General features: G+C 52.0%; 1 protein-coding gene across 3 annotated transcripts in view; it reads right to left on the bottom strand.

Moving 5' to 3' along the window:
- The window catches only part of Mtcl2 (microtubule crosslinking factor 2), a 65,410-nt gene that overhangs the window by 28,321 nt on the left and 9,327 nt on the right, over positions 1-27,762 (bottom strand). For 2 of the 3 annotated variants that reach the window (XM_021664159.2, XM_021664170.2), the window contains exons 2-5: positions 19,150-19,374; positions 14,089-14,247; positions 3,613-3,675; positions 1,676-2,851 (exon numbers count right to left, since the gene is read on the bottom strand). In XM_021664159.2, the coding sequence (XP_021519834.1) occupies positions 1,676-2,851; positions 3,613-3,675; positions 14,089-14,247; positions 19,150-19,374 (1,623 nt within the window). Of the gene's footprint in view, positions 1-1,675; positions 2,852-3,612; positions 3,676-14,088; positions 14,248-14,404; positions 14,862-19,149; positions 19,375-27,762 lie in introns of those variants that run through there. The other variant, XM_060382938.1, reaches the window with a different exon arrangement.

Genomic DNA, 27,762 nt, shown 5'->3' with positions numbered 1-27,762 from the left:
GAAGCAATTCCATCACCCTACCGCCTGTGTGGCCCCTGCTCACTCTTACTTCTGGAGGGAGACTCCACCTGGCTCTGTCCGCTAGTGTCCAGAGGCCATCTCAAGCCACAGCAGCGAAGAGCCGAGCTGTTCTAGGGGCCACCCGGTTCAGTGCAGTGCTTTACCCCAGAGCCACGCCCCAACATGGCCACTGCATGTGACAGCTGTCCTTCACATCACCAATCAAGACCGTCAACAGAGGTACTGGCAGTTTAGTTTAGTTTTTCTAGGTATCGTGCCATGGATGTCAAGATTAAGCTTCTCAAAAACTAATCAAAAGGTTAATATTTTTTTAAATTGAAATCATGGACAGATGGTTGGTGGTGGCCAGTGGCAGCATGCACCTCTAATCGCAGCACTCAGGAGGTAGAGGCGGGCGGATCTCTATAAACTCAGGACCAGAGCGGTCTACAGAGTAAGTTCCAGGACAGTCAGGGCTACATGGTGAAACCCCGCCTTAAAGAACAAAAAGTGTGTGTGTGTGTGTGTGTGTGTGTGTGTGTGTGTGTCGGGGGCTCAGCAAGATGCCTTATTGGGTAAAGGTGCTTGCTACCAAACCTGACAACCTGAGTTCATCCCCAGGACCATCTGAAAACTGACTTCTGTGACCACAGGTACGCATCGGCACCCTCTGACCCCCCCAAATAATGTAATAATATAATAAATATTTGACCCTCCCAAATAATGTAATAAAAAATTTAGTTACAAAAGAGATAGGAAGCTGGGCAGCAGCGGGCACAAGTCTTGATCCCAGCACTCAGGAAGCAGAGGCAGGCAGCTCTCTGTGAGTTCGAAGCCAGATTAGTTTACAGAGAGAGTTCCAAGACAACTGGGCCTACTCAGAGAAGTGCTATCTCAAAACAAACAAACGAACACAAAGATAGAGGAAAAAACAAACAAACAGGCAAGGTGGCTGCCCTAGAGAAATGGCTCAGTGGTTAAGAGCTCTTGATGCTCTGCAAGACGATCTGGGTTCAGTTCCCAGCACCCACACCAAAGAGCTCACAACCACCTGCATCTCTAGCCCTGGAGGCTCCAGCACCTTCCTCTGGCTTCTGTGACACCTATACACAGGTACTTATGTATACACATATGTACAGACACATGTAAATTTTCAAAAATGTGTTAAAAAGGAGTCAGGGATATGGCTCATTGGTAGAGTACTTGCCTAACGTATGAGGCCATGGGTTGTGTCCCCAGTACTGGGAGGGGAGGGGAGGAGAGGGAGGGAAAAGGGAAAAGTCTAGCAAAAAGGACCTCTCTATCCATAGTGAATGCATATTTGGCAGTTTTCTGGGTCAATAAGTTTATACCTAGTTAGATGGGAATAAATAATTATTTTCTACCTGTAACCGCAAATAGCCAGCTGAATGAACACAGCCAGGCACTGCTGTGTTTGGTCTGTATAATTCCATTTATATAAATCTCCAATATGGATAAGACCAGGAGCAGGAGTGTGGACTAGCAGGGAGATCAACCAGGGCTGCCTTGGGGCCAGTCATGTTGCAGGTGAGGATCACATGAGTGTTTACTGCAGGAGAGTTGTAAAGCCAGGCTTTGTGTCCAACTCTGTCATGTGCCTGGTTCAGCACAAAGTTTGTGATAAATACCAGGATCCTGGCCGTTGGCATCTTACCTGGAAGTCAGAGCCAAGGTCTTTGGACAGCATGATCTCCTTAGCCGGCCCCTGGGACCCCAAGGAGGGCAGTGCAGGGAAGGACTCAGGATGCTCCTTGCCAGAGCTCCCCAAAGCCACATCCGCCTTTCGGGTAAAGGCGTTCAGCTCCTGCTGCAGCACACTCAGACGCACCAGGATGGCATGGATGAGCTTGGCATCCCTGGGGCCCTCGCTGTTGTCAGGCGCCTCGTGCAACCGTAAGTCTGCACACTCGTTGTCCAGGCACAGCCGGAGGCCGACTGAGAAGCCATTGGCATCAGCCACCAGGACGTCGATGGCCTTGCTGACCAGCGCGGCCTGCTCCCGCAGCCCAGGCAGCGCCTCGGCCTCGCGGGCCCTGCAGAGCCTGGCGGCGTGGGGCTCCAGCGTCTCGCCCAGAGGGGCAGGCACGCACTGCGCGGAGTCCCCGGCCTCGGCATCCGTCTCTAGCATGGGGCGCGTGCTCTGGCAGGAGGCCAGGTCACAGCGCTGCAGGTTGGAGAGCAGCACGCGGTTCTCGTACTGCAGCTTCTTGACCTTGCCGCTCAGCTCTCCGATCTGCAGCTTGGCAGCTGCCAGCTCCTCCTGGGAGGGCTCGCTGAGCACCGAGCAGCTGTCCTCGGACAGCGTCACGTCCAGCTCGTGCTCGGAGCGGTACTTGGCCAGCTCGTTCAGCAGCAACTTGTTCTGGTCCTCCAACTCTGCGGAGGAGCGCCGCAGCAGCTCAGCCTCCTCCTCCACGAACTGCAGGTGGCGCCGCAGCTCGGCTAGGCTCTCTCCGCACTCACCACCCAGGGAAGAGAAGGCCAGCCTGGCCTCGGGACCCCCGCCGCCCCCGTGGTCCTTCATGTCGTCCATCTCGGCCCGCAGGCCCCGGTTCTCCACCTCCAGCTCTACGATCCTCCGGCTCAGCAGGTTGGCCTCCTCCTCCACCAGCTTCAGGTGCACCTTCAGCTCGGTCTCACGGGAGTGCGGAGCGTCCGCCAGCTCCTCCGCCGACAGGGCTGCGTCCAGGTCCCCATAGAGCGAGCGGTACTTGAGAAGCTCCTCCTTCATGCTGTCGTTCTCCTTGGCCAGCTTCGTGAGCTTCTTGCACATGAGGGCCGACTCTTCTTTTGCAAAATGCAGCTGGCACTTCAGGTCAGCGCTGTCCTCCTGCGGCCCAGTGGGCACCGAGACAGCAACAAGCAAGGTTAGTGTCAGTTGGGCCCAGCCACAGTACTCTGGGGTGCACTGACTGTCAGAGAACCCAGGGGTGAATCAGCTTGGCTCTCGAGGAGGCCACAGGACGGAGAACAGGGGTACTGAGAGGCCAGGGTACACGACCTACAGTCTGGGAGTCTGGGGGCAGGTGACATTCTGACAGCTGACTATGGCCATTCCTTGCTAGAGTTGCCCCTCTGAAAAAGTGGTCTCCAGAAACTCTGGTCTCCAACATGATGACTGTTAAATGGGGAAATGTGGTTGCTCACAGGATTCTGTGCCTGGACTGTGCGAAAAACAAAACAAAGCACCAACAGGGTGCTTTTATCTAATTCTTACAACAAACCCAAAGACTAGGCACAGATGAGGAAACAATACCAGAAAGTTCAAGTGAGCCGCCTCAGTCAGGGGGCAATCAAGCGGCAGAATCCAAGTTCAAGGTCTCTGACTCTGTTTCATCTTGGGTTTATCTGTCCCTATGTTGGGTAAGCACCTTGTGGGTCCAGGAGTGTCTAAGCATGAGTTCAGAGCAGGCTTGGAGGGAGTAAAATGCGGAGTGAAGTTGAGAAGAAAGGGGAAGAAATGGGGGGGGGACGACAGGAGAGACCCTAGAAAGGGATGGGACCTCTGATGACTACCCAGGACACCTAACGTCGGTTTGGGCCTCCAAACTACAAACTGTAGCGTGGGGGGGGGGGGGTCTGAGGACATACCTGCGCAGTAGGCTTCTTGTCTGTCTTCCCAAGAGATCGGGCTCCTCTTTTCTTCAAGGAATGCTGAAGGGAAAGAAGAAAGCAAACAGGAAAATCACAAAGATGGTGCACACCCAGAGAGGCGCCACAGGGCAGAGACACAGTGAGGGTCCCAGCTCAGCCTGTGTGTGTTAACCCGAGCCTGAGCCAGGGACAGCGGAGTGCATTGCATGGGGGATACGGACCAGAAGGACTGAAGGAAACAGCTAAATACCCCCGCCCAGGGCTGCTCCACACTGCACCCACTCTGGACATTGTGATCCTGTTGGCTGGAAATTAGAATTTGTGCTCTTGCTCTTGTTCATCTTTTTGTTGTTTTGGGCCCCCCACCCCTAATTATAATAACATCATTTTCTCCCTTCACTTTCTTCCCTCCAACCCTTCTCACATACCCCTTCCTCCTGTTCTTATTCAAATTCATGGCCTCTTTCTTTAGGTGTTGCAACATATGTGTGTATGTTCCTAAACATATAAATACAACCTGCTCACCCCAGATGTCATTTGTATGTACGTTTTCATGGCTGATGCTTGCCTCTCATCCACTCATCAGAGATTTCCTGAGCACACCTCAGGGTGTAGAGAATACAGCAGGGAAGGAGACAAACAAGATGCCAAAAGGATGCTGCCTCAGACCTGAGATCCCATTTCCCCGGGGAACACCTCCAGGCTGAGGACCATTCTCGGTGGCACTCACTGGCTAAGGATGGACACACCCCCAAACACTAGCCCAGGCCCCCTTGACTCCACCCCAAAAAAGCCCTAGCTCCAGCTGAGGCCATCTAGGTGAGGTGATTCCATTTCTGCCTCTGCCTTGCTCCCTAACAGTGTTACAGCCTGTGCAACAGATAAAGAGCTTGTCTGGTAGTAAAGGCAAAAGAATGACTAGGGGACACAGGTAAGTGGTAGAGAGCTTGCCCAGTCTGCACAAGACTCTAGGTTCTAGCCTTGGTACAGAGAAGAGAGAAGGTTTACAGAAGGAAGACAAACAGATCTTAACCCTGGGGAAACGCGTGGCCCCACTCAGGATGGAGAGCCCCAAAGGAAAAGCTATGCCGGGTGGCTGCTTCTCACTGATCAGAGTGGTGAAACCCGAGCCATCTAACAATACATCCTATTGCTGAGGCTCCGGCTAAACAAGGAGGTTCATTTATTGCTGGCAGGAGCGCAAAACGGCACAAGCCCCACTGTGGGGAACCAGAGGAAATGCTACAATGATCCGCGCTTAAGTTTCTTGTTGTTTAAAAGAGTCATTCAATTAGATGCATGATTCCACTGAACACTTCCTCCCAAGAGAGGGATGATTCATGCCAGGAGCTTTTGCAGCCACATTTAGGTTGTTCTCAACTTTAGGAGTTGAGCTGCCCACTTGAATTTCTGAAAATGCTCCCCAGCGACTTTAGATAAATGCTCACCCCCAACCCTCACCTCCTGTTCCCCATCACTGTAGGCAAGCCACTGACACAATTTTAAACAAACAAGGCTTGTTTTACATTTATGGGTGTTTTGCCTGCATGCATCTCTGTGCATCACATCTGTACAGCACCCGTGGAAGCCAGAGGAGGGCACTGGATCTCCTGGAACTGAGGTTACAGATGGCTGTGAGCTGCTGTGTGGTGCTGGGAACTGAACCTGTATCCCTCTGGAAGAGCAGCTAGGGCTCTTAACTGCTGGGCCATCTCTCCAGCCCTGAAAGCCCAGTTTTACTGAAACTGAGATGGGGGCTTGACCAGAATTCTAGGGCAGATATGAGGCCAGAAGAGAGCAACTCTTGACGTAGCTCTTAACTGAGTCGCAGGAGAACTTCCTGGGGAGGTTAAGAAAACACCTCACCAGGCACCACTTCAAAGGTTCTGGAATAACGGGCCTGGGCTATGTCTCGGCCATCGAAGTTTAAAGCAGCTTCCCAGGGAAGCAACTTAGTCCTATCTCGTAGTGTGTCTACGTGTGTGTGCACGCACACGCATGCACATGTATGTGCGGGCTCATGCACAAATGCACGTGTGTGCATACATTCTGCTGCATGTGGAGACCAGAGGACAACCTCAGGGGTGTTCAGAAGCCCTCCATCATTTTTATCTTCTCTGAGACAGGGTTGCTCATTTGCCTGGAGCTCACCGATGAGGGCTGCTAGGGAGGCACAGGGTTCCTTCCTGAGTCTGGTGGTTTGTGTTGTTTTGTTTTTTTTTTTTCCAAGACAGCTTTGGCTGTCCTGGAACTCACTCTGTAGACCTCGCTGTATTAAAGGCGTGCACCACCACTGTACAGATGAGTCTGGTGTTTTTACATCTTATCAGCCCACTCTGAGTCTATCTTAAAACCTAATCAGGAAAAGTTTTGTCACGCTACAGGCACATAGCATCAGGTTCCATTTCCACAAAATGTTCAGGCCAGGCAAATTCTCAAAGATGGAAAATATTAATGGTGTCCCAGAGCTGGGGGAGGAGGGAATACAGAGTGACTGCTAATAGGTGTGAGTTTGGTTTATTATTTTTTCAAGAGCATAACAAAAAGGCCCTGGAATTAGAAAGTGTGGGTGGATACACAACTGTGCAACCAACTTACTGTGTGGGTTTAAAAGGGCAAACTTGGGCTAGGAAGGTAGCTCGATAGTAGAGCATATGGCTGGCATACACTCAGTTCCCAGCATTGCAAATAAAAAGGGGAAGGTAGACTTAATAGAATGTGAATTACATCTCAATAGAATGTTACTGAAAACCCAAAACTGAATAGCTGAGCATAGTGGCACACATCTGTAATTCCAGCACTCGGGAACAGAAGCCAGAAAGATGATGCAAGTTCAAGGCCAGCCTGTCTGAAGGGCAAGTTCAGGCCACCTGGTATACAGTGGGTTCCAGGTGAGCCTGGACAACATAGCAAGCCCTATCGCAAAACAAAACAAGAACACTCACATAGCATATAAAAATGCAGCCTTGTTACAAAGTACAATTTGTTGCTGGACAATGGTGGTGGCACATGCCTTTAATGCCAGCACTAAGGAGGCAGAGGCAGGTGGATCTTTGTGAGTTCGAGGCCAGCCTGATCTACCGAGCCAGTTCGAGGACAGCCAGGGAGACACAGAGAAACCCTGTCCCAAAACAAACAAAAAGTAGACAAAGCCAAGGCCCCTTTCATGCTGTCACCATCCTCCTCCCCTCCCCACTGGTGCCTCTGGAGCTCTTTCCAGACCTTTGGCCCTGTGTTTAAGACTGAAATAGATAGTGCTGTTTGGGACTTTCTTTCCTTCCTGTGCTTATTTGATTCTGTGATTTTTATAATAAGCACTTCAGAGCGAAGAAAACCCAGAAGCATTTGGCATATTAAAAGGCTGTCTATATCCATGCAACAGGATCCTGGACCTTACAGAAACCACATATGCAACCTAAGCCCACCTTATTTATTTTTTAAAGACATAGAAAGGCACGTTGTTAGACGCAGAGAAAGACCTAGAAAAACACAAAGCAAACTGATAATCCCAGGTTAGGCAGATGAGAAGGGAGTGTCTGGGTAAGGCTTTCATTATTTTGTATATTTTTATACTAGCTCTGTCATTCTGAATAGATGCCACAGTCACGTGGTGAAAATTCAAAGAGCACAAAAAAAAAAAAAAAAAAAAAAAAAAAACGAACAGAGGAAAGCAGAGAGTCCCCAGCTTCCTTCCCTGGGGGTTGGCAGCGTAGCCGGAGCTTGCTGGAACCTTCCTCAGAGTTATGCCAGGTATGCATTTGTGTGCTTCTGGAAAGGGGTTCTTGCCTCATTAAGTTTACATTGCATACTTAAGTTTAAAGAAGCATGTACACATATACATGAAAAATAATGTGCACATATATGCAGAAAATCCTATCGGAAGTGTCTATTCACCTCCCAAGCAGGTGAATCCCAAGTACCTGAAAGGATGGCAAGAACCTTGAAAGGTTTCTCCTTGGGGCTTAGGGCATTCTTTAACTTCTGTGGGTCTGTTGTGGGCAGGGAAGTGCCTAGTGTTTTTCATTTCTGATGTAGTTTTCTGGGAAGCCATGGCACACCTTTCTAGCAGGCGGGCTGAGCGGCTGCAACCTCACAGAATGGAGGCAGGCAGAGAGCACAAAGCCATGCCTGGGGTGGGGGCCGACACTAAGGTGGCTCCAGTCATTCTATCTTGGACTGGACCTTCTCCCAACCCATGGAAGCCATCTGAGCTCCTACAATGACCTGAGCTTGGGAGGGAAACCAAGGCAGGTTCTGAAAGCACAAGGACCACCCTCCCCTCTGTTGAATGGCAGCTGGCCAGGCAGGGGGTGACGCTGCCTTTCCCCTCAAGGGAGCCAAGGTCTGTCAGAGCCCCTTTGTTCTGCCTCTGGGACTCTGGAGGGCAGAGCACAAGGTCCAGGAAGACCCAGTCCAGAGGCACACTACCTAGTCCTCACAAAGCCACTAGGAGCGGTCTGGGTGGCACCTCTGAGCAGCCCAGGCCAGCCCTTCCCAGCCGGAGCCTGACTCTGCCTTCCCCAGAAACCACAGAATCCTAACGCCAGGAGAGAGCTGCCTAAACACCTGCCTCGGGGGGTCTCGGTCTCCAACACCTTCTGTGCTTCCTTGCTGCTGACTCACCAAACATGGCGGGGTGTCCCTATGAGTCTCATGGAACGAGACTGCGGACTGACCATAAAGGGGACCCAGCTTGAGGTGCATCTCTAGAGTGAAGTGAAGGCCAAAACGCAGGCCTTCAAGACTGGAGAGACCACCACTTGAGTGGAGGAGAAAAAAAAAAAACTTTTAAATTATATCGTATCGTGTATGCATGTATCATGATAGGTGGGTGTGGCGTATGCACACATCCTTGTACATACATAAAAGCCAGATTGTCGAGTGTCCTGTTCTATCACACTCCGCCTTTGAGAAAAAGGTTTCCCACTGATCCTGGAGACCAGCAAACCTGAGCCGTCCTCCTGTTTCCTCCTCCTCCTCCTCAGTGCTGGAGTTATAGGCCCGTTTGGGAGCATGCCCAACTTTTTATGTGGGTTGTGGAGATTTGAACTCAGATCGTCATGCTTACTCAGCAGGCTCTCTTAGCCCCTGAGCCACCCCGAAGCCAGAAAAAACAAGTTTAGACTCGACAGTTTTCAGTGTAGCTGCTCCTTCCATGTGCCTGCCAGCTATGTGGGGACAGCCCCTGTGTGAGGCAGCAAAGGCTTCTCGGGGCCCACAGCTAGTGGCTGGTTGACATGGTAACGACAATAGTACACACTGTATTTAGCCAGCGCTTATTCCGTGCTGAGCACCTTCCAGCCCGGCTCATGTAATTCTCACAAACACCCCCACGCTGTAGGGACTGATTTCCCCTTGTCGTAAACAGACCAAGTGAGCACTCGAGCTGTTGTGCCACCTGCCCAAGGCTGCAGTCACTCTCAAGGAAACAGCACAGCCAAGATTCACACCCAGGCCTACGGGGCTCCGCTTCCGGGTTTGTCCTGCAGCTCACACAGCAGGCCCAGAGCCACTGCACAGCGGTAGAACCAGGCTCAGCCCCAAGTGGTCGGAGGTGCTCTTCCCACCACCACCAAGGAGGAAATCCAGATGAGAAGTCACTGGTGTGCGTTCTGGGAAGGCCCCTTGATGAGGGAGGGAGGGCAGCGGCATCTCCGTGAGGAGTCAGTCCAAGTGTGGGAGACCCAGGGCCCTGGGTTTGAATCCCCTATTTATCTTCCCCCAGTCTCATCCATAGACAGCAATTCTGCTCCTGTGTGCATATCCAAGAGAAACATATACAGAATCACAAAGCCTCGAACATGAATGTCTATCACAGCATTATTTGTGACAGCAGAAAAGCAGAAGCCACACAAACATCTATCACATATAAGGCACTTTACCCACACAATGGATTGTTACCCAGCCACGATAAGAAATGAGGTCCTTCAACATGGATGCCTAAACCCCAAGAGCCTTGTGCCCGTCACCAAAGACCACACATTGCTTGATTTCACTTGAATGCAATCTCCTGAATGGATAAATCAATAGAGGCAGAAAACAGGCCAGCAATTGCCGGGGGCTAGAGGAAGAGGGGGTGGGGCATGACTGCTAACAGGTGTGGGGTTCCTTACAAGAGCAATGGGAGTTTTCTGGAATTCGATCCTGCTTCGGGCAGCACAGCATCAGCCTATGAAACTGAACTGTGAAGCGGTGTGTTCTGTGCTCAGTGAACTAAACTGTAATAAGAAAATATCCAAGAAGGAGTAGTATGTACAAAGCAGGGGCGACTGAGGGTTAAACAGCGTGAAGACACATGGGCAAGGCTGGGAGCCGTGCCTGGCACGGGGGAAGCACTCAGACACAGCAGCTACGTTAGGACAGATCCCACTCACACTGGCTTTCTGCCTGGAGACAAGGGGGGTGATTCTGGATGAAGTGGCAGCTGCTGTTACGTTCTGAAGCGGCAGCCCAGCTGGGCTGCAGTGCCACCACAGAGAGCCATGAGGGCATGCCACCTCCCTTCTGTCTCGACAAGAGCTGTCTCCATAGCAACTGCATCAGCTCAGGGCAGGGGCTCCCATTCCCAGTCGAGTGACAACATCGCCTCAGCAACCTGTCAGGATGGCAAAGGCGGGTCCTAAGGATGGGACTGTAGCTCTGGCAGAAGAATTGCTGAGGGACCCTTGTCTCCATAGTAACCATGACAGGAAGGAGAGGGAAGAGAAGAGGGCAAACAGCAAATAAACAGGATCTGGGGCCAGCACCACACATCAGGAGCTCACATCAGGCTTCAGGCATCTGTTTCCCAGGAAAGAGAACTGGTTTCTTCAGTGCCTGCTCTGTGTCAGGGTCCATTCTGGGGTCTTTACATTAAAAACCTAAAATTTACATTTAAGGTTCCATGAGTAGGGATGGTAAGGCAACTCAGTGGGTAAAGGCAGGTGCCACCAACCCTGATGACCTGAGTTTGATATCTGGGATCCACGGTGTGGAAGAAGAGAAGCAACTTCTTCACGTTGTCCTCTGACCTCCACTGTGGGAGGGACAGTGGGATGCTCCCTCCCACTGACAGACACCGAGACAGTTACACAGACACAGACACACACATGCCACACACACACGATAAAGTTTTAATTGTAGTAAAAGATTTAATTTCACAAGTAATGCCTAAGTACATTCATGTTTTTGTTTTGTTTTTAAAGAAGGGTCTCATTATGTTACCCAGGCTAGCTCTTTGACACCTAGACTTAAGTTATCTTCCCCCCTGTAATGGGACTATAGACATTCTCATCATGTCTAGTTTTAGTAGTTTCTTTGAGGCACTGTCTCATGTATCCCAGCTTCTCCTCGCATTCACCATGTAGCCAAGGATGAGCCTCAGCTTCTAATTCTCATGTCTCCATCTCCTGGGTGCTGGGGTTACAGCTGTATGGAACCACGCCCATTTTAGTTGGAACTGTGTTTTCCCATTTTGCCTGGAACTCCAGGCAAGCGCTCTACCAGCTGAGCAACGTTCCCAGTCCTGTTTAATTTTATTTTATTCTTTTGTTTTTGAGACAGTCTTACATTGTAGCCCAGGCCGGCCTGGAATCACAGAGCCCAGTTGGATCTGCCTCCCAACTACCGGGACTGTACACTCTCATTATTCAATTCCTGGGGGCCCTGGAGAGATGGCTCAGCAGTTGGGAACACTAGCTGCTCTTGCAGAAGACTCGCTCGATTTCCCAGCACCCACGCTGAGCAGCTCACCACCACCGATAGCTCAAGCTTCTGGGATTCCAATGCCATCTTCTGGCCTCTGTGGGCACCTGGACACACATGGTACATAGACAGACAAGCAGGCACACACACACAGAAAGAGAGAGAGAGACTAGAAAGCACACAAAGCCTAGCTTGGGCTGACGGTGTGGCTTTATGGCTTGAGAGTCCACCCTACCCTGGCATGTAGGAGATCTCAAAACAGCTGGTAGGGTTTTTCAATACGTGCAGTTCTGTAACTTTCTTTTGGGCTGCAGCGGGGATCAAATCCTGGGTCTAGTGCATGTTAGGCAAGAGCTCCACTACTGGGCAATGTTCCCAGTACTTTACTGCCTTTTTATTTCAAGACAAGGTCCTACTAAGTTGCCTGGGCTGGCCTCAGCTTACTGTGCAGCTCAGGCAGGCCTAGAACATCCCCCCTCCCCCTTCAACCTTCCAGGTAGCTGGGATAATGGGCCTGGTCACCAGGCCTACCTTCCTAATTTCCTTCCCTGGTTTACAACATACCTTGGAGACCTTCTCATATCAGGACACATTTTTTTTTCTACTTTGTAACACGTGGTAAAGGTTATATAATATAAATGTACCACTTTAAACATTCTATTTTACAATGGTAAAATATATTTAACATAAAAGTTACCACTTTTGGACCTTTATTTTTGTTTTTCTGGTGCTAGGTATTGAACCCAGGCCCTTTTTTTTGGAAACAGGGTCTCATATACACCAGGTGGCCTCAGACTCAGACTGTAGCTACAAATGTGCTAAACTCCCGAGCCTCTTGCTTGAGCCTCCCAGGTGTCGGTGCAGATGGCAACACCGTGCCCTGAGCATAGATCTACTCATTGTGTATGACCACAGGCACACTCTGTCTCCCTGCCCTTTCAGCGCCCCAAAGTGAAACCCTGCCCCCACTGAACAGCAAGCCCATTTCCCCCTGCCCCTAGCACTGCTACTCCCTGTCTTAGGAATCTCACTACTCTAGGTAGCTCAGACAAACGGAACATCACAATACCGACCCTCACCTACGCGGCTTATTCACCCGACACGATGTTTTCAAGGCCTACCCATGCCAAGCGTGTGGCAGTGCTTCTGCCTTCCAGGTACACACACATACCTGGCTTTGTATATCCACCCGCCCATCACATAGCATTTGGGTCGCTTCTGTCTCTCGGCTATTGTGGACAATGCTGCTATGAACACAGAGGTGCCAACAACTCCATGTCCCTGCCCTCAGTTCTTTGGGACGTACTGAGAGAACCGGAATTGCTGGGTGATACAGCAACTCTGTCCTTAGTGAGAAATGGTCACTAGTTAGTCCTTCTAACTTCTTCACAGTATTACAGAGTCATTCAAAAGGCTTTCTTTTTTATTGTTTGTTTTCTTTTTGGCCCTCCCATGTGCCAAGCACGGGTTCTACCACACAGGCTCCATTCCTGGCCCCTCTGGTTACACAAACTTCTTAGTGATCCAAACAGCCTCATAGTACCTTATAATCTGGTACTCTTCGCATCCTGACATCCCAGAGGAAGAAGCTGAGACCTGGATGGGGGCAGTGGCTTCAGCCACATCTCTGCTAAGGAAAAGCTGGGGGCAAACTCGGCAAGTTGCAGCTGACAACCCCAGTTTCCCTATGTGTGCAAGAAGAAGGCGCTGTGCCCTACAGGTACTTTGTAAAACCCCTCCTTTTCACCGTCAGACATGACAGCCACAAGACTGTGTATGGGTGCCACCCAGTGCTGTAGGCAGCCCACAGCGGGCAGGAAACCTCCCACCCAACTCCACAGCTGCCCTCGGGGCAGATTCTCCCCTCTCCAACCTGTGGGGCATATGGCACCAGCATGCCCAGTGGGAAGGACGGCCAAAGGACTGCTCTGCCCTGGGGACTATGATGTCTCAGTCCTGGATGGCTGGCATGCTGGCCCTCTTGGGAAGCAGGCGGGAGCCCAGAAGAATGTACAGCCGGGGATGCCTCATGAGCAGCCAACCAGCTGAGGGCCAGCTGTGCCTCTGGAGTCAGAGGCCACCCTGTGTTTGCAGTACTAATCCCCTCTGCCCCTGGAATCAGGAGGTATCCAGGCTTTAAGCATCACCCAGTGGCATTTGGCAAAGTCCCCTGAAGCCTGCATGACCTTGAGAACCTGCCTCAAAGAAGGAAGCTGTTTGCTCAGCCATGAAATGATCACCGCTTTGTTGGGCCTTTGCAAAGATTTCTCAGATAAACTGTCCTCATACAAGCCTAACACATAGCTGAAGAAGGGTACAGCAGGAGGAGGGTCTGACATCAACCAAGACTGGAGACATGGGGTCTAGAAGTCACATTCAGAGACAAAAGTGGGAGAGCTGGGCCTGGCATCTTTCTCAGACCAAGTGGCCACAACATACTAGTCCCTAAAGCATCTCCACACAAGCTAGCCAGTGGCCCTGTCAGTGACCAGAAAACAACTGCCCAACATTAAAGATGAAGAAACTGAGGCACAGAGGGTCAGGCCGACCCTAGGCATTGCTGAACAAACCCTCCTCCATTAACCCCAGAGAGAGTAAGCAGCATCTCTCACTCACCACTCCACTCTGAATGTCCAGTGCAGAGTACAGAAGAAGTGCTCAGGAATACATGCTGGAAGGATGAATGGATGAACCACACCTCCAGGGAGGCGTAAGGGTACCCGTCCCAGTCCACAAGCAGCCGGGCAGGGACGTGCATCCCACCTGCCCCACTTGGGCTACAGCCCTCACCTCTCTGGGACGATCCAGCTCCGTCTGCAGCACCTGCTTGGCCAGCTCCGTCTCAATGAGCCTCTGCCGAAGCCCCTCATTCTCCTCCTCCAGCCTCATCCGCTTCTTCTCCACCACCTCCAGCTCCTTGTGAAGCCGCATGGAAATGTCCTTAGAGACCTGAGCCGGGGGAGGTAGGAGGGGGAAGGAGAGAGGACATGTTCAGGCTGGAGAAGGACACAGTCCCGGGTGACCATCCCACTTCAGTCACAGAGTCACCTCTTCACCTTTACTCAGTAGACAGGGAAACAGAGGCACAAGAGGTCCTAAGACTCACCAAGAGCCATGAATCTAGGGATCAGCAGATCCAAAGCCAAACCCAAGTACCCAAGCTCCCAATGTGCTGCCCCCCAAAGCTGCAATGATCTTGTCCTGTCCTTAAAGGTGCCTTTATATTCAGCCAGGGCTGTGTGTGTGTGTGTGTGTGTGTGTGTGTGTGTGCGTGTGTGGTGCTGGAGACAGAACCCAGCCTTGCTTCTCTCTGGCAATAGTGCTACCACAAAGCTGTACTCCCAGCCCTGTCTTCACAAGAGCCTGAGAGGGACGAGAGCTGGTTTGGAAGCTCAGGACAAAATGGGCAGCATGCGGTCAATCCTCAGCAAGTCATTTCCTGGCCCTGAGCTTCAGTGTTCTCAACTTGTATGAAATGGGCACAGCAGTAGCAGGACAATCTCAGAGCCAACAGCAGGATCACGTCAGCTATTGCTCACAAAGCCTTCACTCAGCGCCTGCCACGTTGAGTGTTCGGTGACTAGCGGCTGCTGCTCCCAGGAACCGATGTCCGGAGACCGGCGTGACTTGTCAGAGGTCACAGTAGCCCTGGGGCCTGTTCTGGGATATAGACCATGCTGACCATGCTGGAATGACGGAGGCTAGGCATGTGTCCAATCGTCCCTTGGATGCAGCTAACAGAGCAGCAGGCTCTAATCCCAGGTCCAGGCCCAGCAGGAAAAGCACCCCAAACTCCCGAGGATCCCTTCTGTCCTGCCCCTGCAACTGGATGTGGGAAGGCAGGAGATGAGGTGGGATGAAGGACGCCCTCCTGAGCTGGCAGAATGCAAATAGATGCTATCCCTAGTTAGGCTGGGTTCTGCCAACACCCACTAGGCTCAGGAGTTCCACCCGAGTTCTACCCTCACTTTACTGGAGCTCAGGGTCACACACAGTGAGCATGCTGGGCTGGGACTCACTGGGGGTGGAAAAGCCAGCATAGCCAGAGGCCCCCAGGAGTCTGAAGGCCCTGCCAGCAAGACCTGTGTGGCACAGATAGCCCAGCACCCAGGCCTGCCAGTGTCGGAAACGACCACGTGCCTCCTCCCCCTGGAAGGGAGGAGGCCCTCCCTCCCTAGCTCTGCCCACTGCCTGGGCCCAAGCCCAACTCAGCACAGACCCCTTTGGCAGTGTGCAGGGAAGGCCAGGAAAAACAACAGTTGAGCGGAAACTGGGCATGGCTCTCCTCCCTCCTCAGCTCATTGGCCCCTCCAGCCTGAAGACCTCTGAGGACGCCAGATGGAGGCCCACAGCCTACCCTGTAGACACTCTGGGCCACAAAGCTTTCCTTACCCATAAAGTGCGGTAGGCAATCCTTCAATTAAAAAAAAAAAAATTGCAAGAAAGAAAACTAGATTCAAGCACTGGTGCCAGAACCCTAACGTTTGGAGTCTGAGTTTGGTTGGTGGTAACTGGGTGGGTACGCTGCTTTGAGGGCTGCTGTGGGTAGTGGCTGGCATCCAGAAGGTGCTCAAAAATTACAGGGCTTCTTATTTACTATTATTTTTAAATAGTTCGCTCTATTCAGTGTATTACAGAAGTTGTATTTATTTCATAGTTTCTTGACCTATTTTGGTTGTGTAAAATATTTAAGAACCACACAAAGCAGTTCACAGTCAGTGGTTAAGGAACCATCTACACAATTTTTTTTTTTTTAAATGACTGTGCTGGGAACGAACCATGGACTTTTGTGTGCGCTAAGCAAGCACTCTCCAGCCACACAAGAGATTTTTGTCTCCCCAGGCTAGCCTTCAGTTTGTTACTAGCCAGGGATGGCCTTGAACTTCTCATCTTCCTGTCTCTGCTTCCCAAGCGCTGGGCACATGCAACCTTGCTGAGTCTATGCAGTGCTGAAGACCAACCCCAGGGCTCTGTGCCTGCTGGGGAGGCACTCTGCCAGCTGAGCTACATGTCCAGCCACAGCCGCAAAAGCCTTTTTAATATATTACCGTGCTTATTGCTTTGCCTGTTTGCATTGGTTTTATCCACCTCGGCCCAGGCTATTATGTCCCTCAGGGAGACCTGTACTCACCAATATTCCACCCATTCACTCATTCATTCATTCATTCATTCACTTATCTTGCCTTATCACTGGGATGGAAGTGGTGGACCACAGAGAGCAAGGCCATGTCTATCTGGATTCATTCACATCTGTGTCCCAGAAGTAGCTCAGGGTCTAACATACACTAAATGCCTAATAAATGGATAAACAAACAAATCAGGACCCAGCACATGAAAAAGGAGAAGAAGGAAGGAGTGGCCAGTTGAACCTGCCCTAGTGGGGCAGAGGGCAAGCCCCTCCACTGTCCCTACCCCACCTGCTAGAGAGGGCTCCTAGAGCAAAGTGTCCTCTCCCAAACATGCTTCCATCAGGGTGGGACAAGCCCTGTCTCCACCATAGCTGTTCCTGGATCCTCTCCATACTCTGTGGATCCCCTGTCCCAATGTTCTCCCCAGCCCAGGGCCACATGTTAAGAAAGCATCCTTCCCCCAAGAAGCTGCAGAATTCCAGACAGAAGAGCCCACCAGTTCGGATTCCTGCTATGCCTTGCAGCTTCCACGAATGTCAGGGAGCAAAGGGCACCACGGTCACCAAACTGGATAGCAGGGACCAGGGCCTGGCCTTGCCTTCCCCTCCCAGATTTCCACTGGTCCCAGAGCCCTTGGCTCTCACAGGTCACTTATGGAATCAGACTTTCTTCGCCCGCAGGACGTATTTTATTACCACTCTGAATCCCAGAAAGGAAAGGGCAGTGGCCTAAGGTCACATGACTAGGAAGGTACCAAGCATGGGTCAACTCTAAAGCTGAGGCTGTAGCTACAACTATGAACAATGGTCTATCAAGAGCAAGTACCAATATGGCTATACCCAAAGATGCCTGAAAGGCCCCCCGTATGCCTCTCTCATTGAGCCTTGCAGTTACACCCAAAGAAGGAGGCAGAGAGACCAAGAGAAGAGAAGCAGCTGCAAGCATCCGGACACAGGTCAAATGCCTGATGTGCAAACAGCTGAGCCATGAGGTCACTGTTTACAGTGCTGGCCTTGGTCCCTGCCAAAGGCCATCAGCAGTGGACAGGCCCCCAGTGCCTCAGCACATCAGCCTCTGGGCTCTGAGCCTCACATTACGGTACATTCCAGAGAGAGATGGGACCTGTCAGCAGCACTCAGGGCCAGGCAGGATCCTGAACTAAATCCTCTCAAAAAAAAAAAAAAAAATTCACATGATGGGAGTCTCCAACCATTTGACACAGAGGGAAACTGAGGCCCTGAGGAGAAGAGATGCAGGCCACCCAGGACACAGGACCCAGGCCAGCGCATTCTATCTAAGGATAGGGTACATATCACTGTACCCACGTTCTGGGACCTTCTACAGGAAAAACAGTGGGGTCCCAGCGCTACACTATACAGCACTCTCTTTAGCAACTTCATTTTACATTCATCAGAGTCGCTCTACGGAACTAAACTCCGTGTCCCAGAGCGGAAACAGGATCAGACGCGAGAAGCAGCCTTCCCCACACCACACAGCCACGCTCGTGACCTGCTGAGGGTCGGAGCCCTTGTGTGGACCGGCAAAAAGTCAAAGAGCCCGGGAGGGTTGCTATCGGGTGGCGGGTGACGTTGAGGCAATCTCACTAATAACACACGCGCGCCCAACAAAGCCGCCGGAGCTCAGGAGCCCTACGGGGCACGGGGCCAAGGAGCATGCTGAGCGGCCCTAGGCACACCTCTCCCAACCTCGCCCCACCTGGTTCCCTCAGCCTGCCTAGGGGAAGCCGGAGAAGTCAGCTTTCTGCGGACCTCCATAATTGCCTCTAACATTTCCAGCACACTGGAGCGAAGGGTAACGGCAAAGCTGTGGCCAGCTCAGGCTGAGCCAGAGCATGAACTCAGCGCCGCAGCTGCGGGGATGGGCAGGGGAGGCGCGGGTGTGCTGATTGGCTAGTTCAAATCCCAACAGAAGGGGCCCTTTCTCTCCTCCTGGAGGGCTGAGCCCCACCCCCAACCCAGCTGCTCTGGCCCCGCCCAGCAGCCTGTTCCCCTAACCCTCTAGTCTCTGCACCACTAGGGTCCTTCCCAAAAATCCTCAAAGGCCGGAGCCCAACAGCGGATTAGCCTGAACTTCTCCGCTCTCCTTCCCAACCGCCCGGCTCTGTCGCCTTCCAATGAGGGCACCTGGAGGGTTGTTTTATCGTAGTTTTATGTTGTTGTTTGGGTTTTATTTTTTTTTTAAGTAACAGGGTCTTGTGCAGTCAAGAAAACTGGCTCCACACAGGTACACAGGCTTGATGGAGCCGCAGCTTTCCAAAATCCTTTTAGGAGTGGCCTGCGGGGCTGGATTCGCAGTGTCCTCCAGCAACAAGGCCCAGCACCTGTCTGCCCCGGGGGGCCCTTGGGAGTCCTAGAACATGCCTGGCTCGTGGCTTCTTCTCTCTTGGGCCTCCTGCAGAACTCCTAGACTCCCCCCAGTTCTGTACCAGTGCTGCTCACTCGGGCTGAGTTCTGAGAGCAGACAGCTGGCTCCGGGTCCCCACGTTTTTGATCCTCCACCCCAACTTACATAAGAGCAACAGTGGAGACTTCTCTCCTGTATCCCCACCTATTTGCATGGGGCCATCCCTGCTTGCTCCTGAGGAGGAGCAGCAGGGTTAGGCCAAGTAGCAGGATAACTTGCTCAGGGCAAGAAGTAAGCCACAGGGCCATCCTAGATCCCACAGGGCAACCTACAGAGGTCGGCGGAGACCCAGACTGACCTTGACGTCCTGCTCCAGACCGCGGATGAGCTCGCCGTCCACCTGGCCCGTCTGGGCGGCGCGGAGGCTGCGGCGCTCGGCCTTACGCAGTCGGTACTGCAGGATGCGGCAGGTCTTGCTGGCTTGGTCCAGCTGCTGCCGCAGCTCCTGCAGCTGGTACATGTCTTCCTCCATGTAAACGTCCCGCATCTCCAGCATCTCAGCCCGCAGCTCCTCGATCTCGTCCTACAGGAAAAAGAAATGGGTCAGATCCCCAGAGCCCACGGCGGTGGCCGGGGCGCCTCAATGCTGGCCACACCTGGCAGGCAGAGCCGGGGACCCCGGGGCTACAGGCTGAACGCCAACACCCAAAGATGGCCACCGCGGAACTCCCACGACTGTAAATACGTGCCTTCCATGGCAAAGGGGGCTTTGCCGATGAGACAGAGATAAGGGTCTCTAGACAGGAGCATTATCCAGGCTAGCTGCATGGGCCCTGAGAGGGAGGCTAGTGGGAGTGACAATGCGTGGAGGAAGTAGAGGGGAGACAAGACAGGCTCTGCAAGTGGAGAAAGGCCGCCAGCCAAGGAACGAAGGCAGCCTCCATAAGCATGAACAAGTGGCTAACGGCCAAGGAGAGGAGTCTGTCCTAAAGGCCTCAGCAGACATGCAAGCGCCAGGACCTGAGTGTCAGACTTGGAAGGAAATCTACAGATGTGCCACTCTCACTTCTATCTTCTCACTTCTATCGGCTGAGTCTTCCTGTGGCTCTACTGGGAAGCGGTGGGCCATCTAGGAGGTGAGGGTACCGCAGCGTTGGAGGTTGCCTTTGAAGGGATAGTCGAACCCTGTTCCCTTCCTCCTTGCTTCCTGGACCCCATGAGGTGAGCAGCCTCGAGTGCCATGCTCTCCCTGCCATGATGCTCCGTGTCACAGCAGGCACAAAATGACCTTTAACTGAGGTATGAGCATGAGGTAGAATACAAAATACAACTTTCCTCCTCTTTGGTTGCCTCAGGTATCCTGCCACCGTGGTGGCCACAGCCACAGTGATGGAAAGTGTAATGTTACAGAAACGACGGGAAGCACACACCGGGGATGCGCTCAACAAGCATTTGTGAATGCCGGCTACGTAACCAACACTGCACCACACACAAAACCAGGGAAGGATGTTAGTGAACAGCCTTGTCCACACCTCCTTCCCGAGCCTTATTCCAAAAATACGGTTAAGCAAAACAAACAAACAAACAAACAAACTCAGATGCTAGTAAGTGTAGTGGAGGCAAAAAGAAAAAAAACACTACAGCAACGTGAGAAGTATGGCAGAAGTATGGGGGAGGTGCTGTGTTAGGGGGCACAATCAAGGAGGCCATCTCTAAAGAAGGGGCATTTAAGTCAAGGCAAGAAGCATATCCAGAAGCATTCCAGGAAGAGGAAATGGTGTGCAAAGCTCAGAGGTAGGAAAGCACTCAATGCATCAAGATACCCCCAGCACCTGGGAGGCAGAGGATCTCTGTGAATTCGAGGCCAGCCTGGTCTACACAGTAAGTTCCAGGATAGTCAGGGCTACCTAGCGAGGCCTTGTCTCAGGGTGAGGGGGTGGGGGATGAGGTCAGAGACACATAAGGGGAGAGGTCAGTTGGATAATGGTGCTGGCCACAAGCCTAGTGGCCTGAGTTTGCTTCCTGGGTCTCACATGGTAGAGGACAGGACAGGAGGGAACCAACTGCTGTAAGCTGCCCTCTAACCTCCTCACGTGTTCTGTGGCACATGTACAAATAAATGTAATTTTTAAATTATTTGTGTTGCCAGGGTTGGGGGATGGAGGTGGGAGCTGTGGCACACACCTTTAATCCTAGCACTTGGGAGGCAGAAGCAGGTGGACCTCTGAGTTGGAGGCCAGCCTGGTCTACAGAGCTGGTTTCCAGGACAGCAGAGACTACACAGTGAAACCCTGTCTCTCAATAAATAAATAAACAGATAGTTAGATAGATAGATACATTTAATCAAATTTCTATTTGTTTAATAATGGTGCCTACCTTTCATTCCAGCAGTTGAAAATAGGCAGAGAGGCAGGATCTCAGTGAGTTCCAGGCCAGCCTGGTCCACAGAGAAAGTTGCAGGCCAGCCAACACTACATATTGAGACTCTATCTTATAGATAGATAGATAGATAGATAGATAGATAGATAGATGTTCGTTTGCTTGCTTTTTGCTTAAAAGACAGCGCAAGAGTCAGGCCTGAGGTATATGAAGTGAGAAAGATCATGATTTCAAAGCCAGCCTCAGCTCTGTGAGAAAGAACAGAACAAGGCTGGGGAAGTTGAGGGATCAGCCATGCAGAGCCTGCCAGGCCTGGCTCAAGTGGAAGCCCCTCACTTCCCTCAGCCCATCTGAAACTCTAACAGCTGGTTTCCAAGTGACTGTGGAACTGAAGGTCACCCTACCTCCCGCCTCTCACACCCAGCACCTGCAGAGCCCCAACCAGTATTAACTGGATGATCAAAAGCATGCCTAGCTAATGAAGGAAGAAAGGAGGGGCTTCTCGCCATGAAAGATGGGAAGTGACTACCAGACACTACACAAGGGGCATGCGGTGCCTCGCAAAGGAAACACATGATTACGTCTCATAACAAATATGGAAACTGAGTCACAAACATGAATAATACCTACTGGTAGCTTAAACAAGATTGCACACAGAGGAGGGAAACTGAGCCATCAGAGATGAGGCCGTGGCAAAGGCACGCTCAGAAGAAGAAGTACTCGAGGTTGACACTGAGTAAGCAGGGAGGCAACCGGGAACAGAAAGGCTGCTCTGGAGAGGGCACTAGATCTGGAAGGCTGGAGTCCCCTAAAGAAAATGGGAATAAAGGGAAGATGGGGGGGATCGCCTCTGCTCCCCACAGCCTTTGCTCACCCCAGGGGTCTGCACAGTCTGGAAAAGGAAACATGGAGGCCTTTCCTCACACCTGGCTGCCAGCGGGACCAGCACAGGCTGTGGAGTCCAGACTGCAGTGCGTCCACACTGTGGCCAGGTTGCAGTGGCTCTGTGTGTGTGTGTGTGTGTGTGTGTGTGTCTGTGTGTGTGTAGGGGGGTGTCAGCAGGCATGGGCTCCTGGAGTGATGGGCAGGTAAGAAGCCATGTTATCCAGGACATGCCACACCCCAGGGGTCCTCACATCCATTTGCCTGGCTTCTGGAACTATTTCTCAGAACCCAGGAAAGGAAGACAGAAGTGACAAATTGGAGGTTCTAAGCCCCCACAGGCTGACTCCCTCCACCAACAACGAATCCGTGTGTCAATCCTCGACATGCCAGACTGTGTCCTAAGGGTGTGTTCATCAGCAACCCCAAAGTGGGTGGCCCTGCCTGCTGGCTGCAGAGGGGCAGTCATCTCAGCGGACACCCTGGCTACCCCAAAGTACAGAGTCACCAGCCCACACCAGGCCACACCAGGCCAAATGGGCCGACCAGAACTGGACTGGGAGGAAGTGAGACGGTGAGCTCACCAGTGAGAGAAATGAGGAAGTGAGGAGCCCGCATGCCAGTTCAGCTGGCAGAGAAGGGAGCAGGAAGGAAGGGGCAAAGGAAGTGAAGGCAGACAGCTACATCCATACAGCCCGGGCTGCAAGGACCCATATTCAAATTCAGCTTTGCCATCCATAAGCAGATTGCATATTCTCCTTGTTATTCTGACGGAACACGGCGACTGGCAGTAGGTGGGGCCTAAGTGACCCCTAGGTCAGAAGGAGTCCAGGGAAAACACAGGCACACTCAAGCTCAAGCTGCCTGGAGACACATTACCAGATGTAGGATCTTTACATCACAGAAGGCGACATCCCTCCACATTTAGCTCTGAGTAACTGGCTTTTGTGAAAGTAGCACATGGTCAGGCAGAAAGTTTTTGAAAACTACAGAGAGTGTCAATCACAATTTCTTTCCCGGGTTCTGAATCGCAGTGGTCCCCAGGATGATAAGGCTTACTGGTAGTGTCTGTCTAACACGCTCACTGTGTGGTTCTATGCCAGTGCTCTGCGCTCCCCAAAAAGTGAGCACTTGCTACAGGCCCCCGTATTCCAGTTCTCCCAAGTCAGAAACCGTGGGGGTGGGTCCCCTGAGTGATTCCTTCCCATTTTCTTCCCCACAAAAGACAAGCGTCCCGTCTCACAGCACAAGGCCCTGGACCTGGGCCTGACACAGGCGTCTCGTGAAGAAGTGAGCGAATGACTTGTCTCCCCAGCAGCTGTCTCTCAGGGGAACTGCCTTCACCACAGTGCAGGCTGTTGTGGACATGCCAGCTCTGTATAGGAGGGAGTTTGGGGGGCCGAGACCTCTGGGGGCTTGCCCCAGCTGCAGGCAGAATACCCACCAGCCCCTCCTGGCACGGCCCCATGTGAGGCTTGAGTTGACAAAGGCTGGCTTGTGGCGCACACGGGCTGAATGCTGTATGTTCTGCTTAGGCAGAGACTCCGAGTGTCTGGGCCTGAGGCTGGGGCAGGGAAAGAGTTTCGGGCCTGGCGAAAGGCCCCAGGAGCACAGGGCCCCGCTTGACTGCTTATGCTCCGTGTTCACACCCAACCCAGGGTTCATCCGGGCACCTAAGCCCCGGAAGTCAGAGTTTTGCCTTGGGGAGCTCTGGAGTGGCAGGTCCAGCTGGAGAGAGGCCTCCTGGCCTCTTCACAGACAGTCCAGAGGCCCCCCAGAGGTGCCACCTCATGACCTCTTCTATAGGACGTCGGGAGAGAGGGGGTCAAACTTATGAAACAAGGTTCTGGAGTCCACCCTTCCCAACACGTGGGCCCTCCAAATCGGATCCTCTACCTCAGGTGTAAAACGCTGCACTGCAGTGCCCATCTTGGAGTCTGGGGAACCCCAATTCTCATCCAATCCAAGGGCCACCCTGAAATGAACTGGACTGAGGCCCCTAGACTGGACCAAACCTAAAGAAGCTGAGGAAAGGCATCAGGCGGTCCCTCCGGGCTCTGATTTCACGCAGCCCTCTTTCCCTTGAAGCCTGACCTGAACTTCTCAGCCCAGGCTGCAAACAGGAAGGGAGGACAGGGTCTAGGGACAACAGGCCCTGCATGATCGTCCCTTTTTGAAGTTTCTTTGGCTCTGATTGAAGGCAATGCCTGTTGATGTGAGAAAGTCAGGTGGGGAGAGGTTTAAAAAAAAACAAAAACAAAAAAGCAGGTGGCTTGCTGGTTCATTCCACTGGCTTGTGCTTCAGGTCAAAGCCCCTGACTGACCCCTGACCCCTTGCCATGCCCCAGCCTGCTCCCTATCTTGCACCTGCATCCAGATATGCTAGGACTTGAAAGGCTGGCCATGGCCTTGACAAGGAGGCTCAGGAACATAGGCTCACGCACCCATGCACTTCTCACTGCTAATTCTCTTCCCGGCCCTGTGGGAGGCATTGAAAATGTTCCCATTTTGCAGAGGAGGCATCTGAGGCTCAGAACTTTCTCAGAGCTGCCCAAGCTAAGGAGGGGTGAAGCTGGATTCTACACAAGGGCAAGTGGCCCTAGGCCAGGGCATGCTAACTGTGCATTCTTCCAGCATTACTCAGGCCATTTGCTATGCTCTATTGGCCTTCACCAGGCTAACTCCCAACTCTCTCATCTTTTCAGAACATCCCTCCCTCCCCTAATCTGATTCAGAACCTACACTCTGAACTGCATGGTCCCCAATGGAAACAATGTAAGGTTGCCTTTACTTTTTCCTCTTCTTTCTTCCTCTAAGTGCCTGAGGAAGGGTAGGGCAGGGTAAGGCTGGGTCTGACCCACACCTGGTGCCCAACATCACTAGGATGTGGGATGCAACAGGCACCATGCGCAAGAATGAACAGAAGAGTAAGGCTATCAGCCTGCCTGGTCTCTCTCCATAGCCTGGAGCCCTTCTGCCCTTTTGATCCCAGATCTAGGGCTTGTGTGAAAGGGGAGATGGAGCCCAGGGCCACCATAGGAGGATGGCAAGGTCTGCTGCCCAGGGAAATGCCTGCTTTCACACATCTCCTACATGTCAAGTGCCTCTCTGTCCGCACAGTAACCCAAGAGGGCTGCCGGCAGGAAGCAACCTCAAAGAGATGGCCAGTTCTCAGGAGTCCTGGGAGCCTGGCCTGGAAGAATCTCTAGGTTCAGGATGGGCTGGCAGAGCCAACATGAACTCACAATGCTGCTAATAATAGGCTCACAACGTGGCACATGACTCCACCGTTTATACAGACATTCCTGCTGTATCACCTCATGGGTCCTTGCAGAAAGCACTGGGTAAGGCAAGCCAGGAACCACTTCTACGGAGAGAGCTGTGTGCATCATGGGGTAGGTGGGCTGTGCTGGGCCTACCCAGATGGGACCCTGGAGAGAATGCTTCCCTCAGGACCCCTCCTGGGTCACACCTTCACTTTCACTTGTCGCCTCCCTTTGAGGACTCCATCCGTGGAGAACAACGTGAGGATCTATCAGAAGCACCCAGGACTTGGACACCAAAGAAATCACCTATAAGGGGTTGTTGCAAAAACGTCAAAATACTGTTTATGCTCATCAGTCCCTTGAGATGACAGCCATTCACAAAGCAGCCCTCAGCACTCGTAAGACAGCAAACCTACGTAACTGTGTCACAGTTGTGAACACTTTAGTAACTGTCTCAGTCCAGCCGGCTTCCTTGCATTTGGTGCTTAAACTGAAAGGCATTACACTGAGTCTCAGCCAAGGCTTAATGGGGTCTGTGCATAAAATATGGTGCCATGATCTCTTGAGAGTGCCTCAGTCTGCAAAGCCTGGGTATCAGCCCAGCCCCAGAGCAATCCTATCAGAGCACAAAGAGGTAGAAACAGTGCTGGGGAGATGACTCAACGGGCAAAGCATTTGCTGTGCAAGCACAAGGACCTGAGTTCAGATCCCCAGCGCCCATGAAAGCCAAGCATGGAGACAGGCAGATCCCTGGAATTCTTCCTTCTTATTTGTCCGTCCTCCCTCCCTTCCTCCTTCCCTCCCTCCCTAGCTTCTCTAGTGAACTCAGACTCTTGCACAATTTAACACCTGTTCTGTATGTACCCCAGCCCCTAAAGACTGATTTAAAAAAAATGCTTAAAATGTGATTCAAACTGTTTAAATGCTCTCCATTTTAACCCCTCCAATGATTATTAAAACCAGCCTATGTGTCTCTTGATTGGCAAAGGGCTAAGCTGTGGCCGCTGTGGCCCCTGCATGTAACTAACTGAACACCAACAGCAGCAGAGGGAGGGGGTTCTGAAGCCTGGAGCAGCCATTTCCCCGGCTTCACAAAGGAAGCCAGCCATAGCAGGTACTGTGGGTTACTGTGTGTTTGAAATTCTGGATGGGCACAGTGATAGGCAGAGAACAGACCAACAGTAGAGGGAGGGCTCTGAGTACAGAGGAAATCTGGGTGAACGATGAACTCTTCTAAATCCCCTTTTTATTTTTATTTTTTTGTTGCTGAGGATTAAATCCAGTGTCTCCCACATGTTAACTCCAGGCTCTGGCCCTGGGCTTACAACCCTAGCCCTTAGGTTCAGTTTATATGCAGTGAAATGATTGTTTTGTTTTGTTTTTTAATGTGGGGCCTTCAAGATGGTTCAGGGAGTAAAGGCCCTTACCGCTAAGCTTGACAATTTGACTTGAATCGTGAGAACCCACTTGATGGAAGAGGGAATCAGCTTCTACAAACTGTCTGGCCTCCACATTCGTGTCTGCACTCACACATTAGCATAGATAGCAAGTAGGTAGGCAGGGTAGGTAGAGAGAGAGAGAGAGAGAGAGAGACATAACTTCTAAGAAGAAATATAATTTTAATGTACCTAGTTTATAGACCTTAGTCTACATCTTGACTGGAGTTAACAGTTACAGAACTGCTTGTGCGAAACCTTGGCAGCCTTCTCTTTCCCTCACACTGCATGTCACAGTCCTATTTGTGACATTTCCTTTACTTATCTGTCTGCTTGACTGTAGAAGGCTCATTTCTGTCACTAGAGAGCCACATGTGACATTGCTGGCTTTGCACACACAGAAGGGTTCAAGGAATAGCTAAGAACGGACAGGCCGAGGGGAAGACCACCATCCCACTGTGCAGCAAACCGCCTTCAGACTCTGAAGCTAATGTCCATGGAGGCTTCAACCCCCAACACAGTGACACCAGGCCACGGCCATGGCAGATTCCAAATCTTACCTAGATGTATACTTCCTTCCCAGTTCTCAAGGGCCCAACTGGCCAGTGAGCAAACAGACTTCAGAAATGGACAGGGAAAGCTCAGCCTATATACTGGACCAGGGGCTCCGGCTTGCCCACCTCCTCCCACAACATTTGGCTACCATGGTCCTCCCTTGGGCCAAGGCCCAGCCTGCCTACCCATCTGCCACCCTGGCTCTAGGCCACTTGTCACCCACCCTGGCCCTGGCAACCTACCCCAGCTCTGGGAGAGCTGACCAGCTGGGTGGCCAGCAGTGGCCACAAGGACAGTAGGCCAACCCCACCCAAAAGGCCAGAAAAGCCATCTGCTGTCTCTCCTCCTTCTCCCCAGGACTCTGACAAGGCTCCAGATGAGATCACTGCACTTGGGCCCCAAGGAAGAAGACTGCAAAAAAAGCTCCACTTCCCTCTCAGCTCCAGTGCAAAC

This window comes from Meriones unguiculatus, chromosome 4, assembly GCF_030254825.1.
Source record: "Meriones unguiculatus strain TT.TT164.6M chromosome 4, Bangor_MerUng_6.1, whole genome shotgun sequence".
In the NCBI taxonomy this organism is placed as follows: Eukaryota; Metazoa; Chordata; class Mammalia; order Rodentia; family Muridae; genus Meriones; species Meriones unguiculatus.
This window is presented reverse-complemented; position numbering and strand designations above follow the sequence as displayed.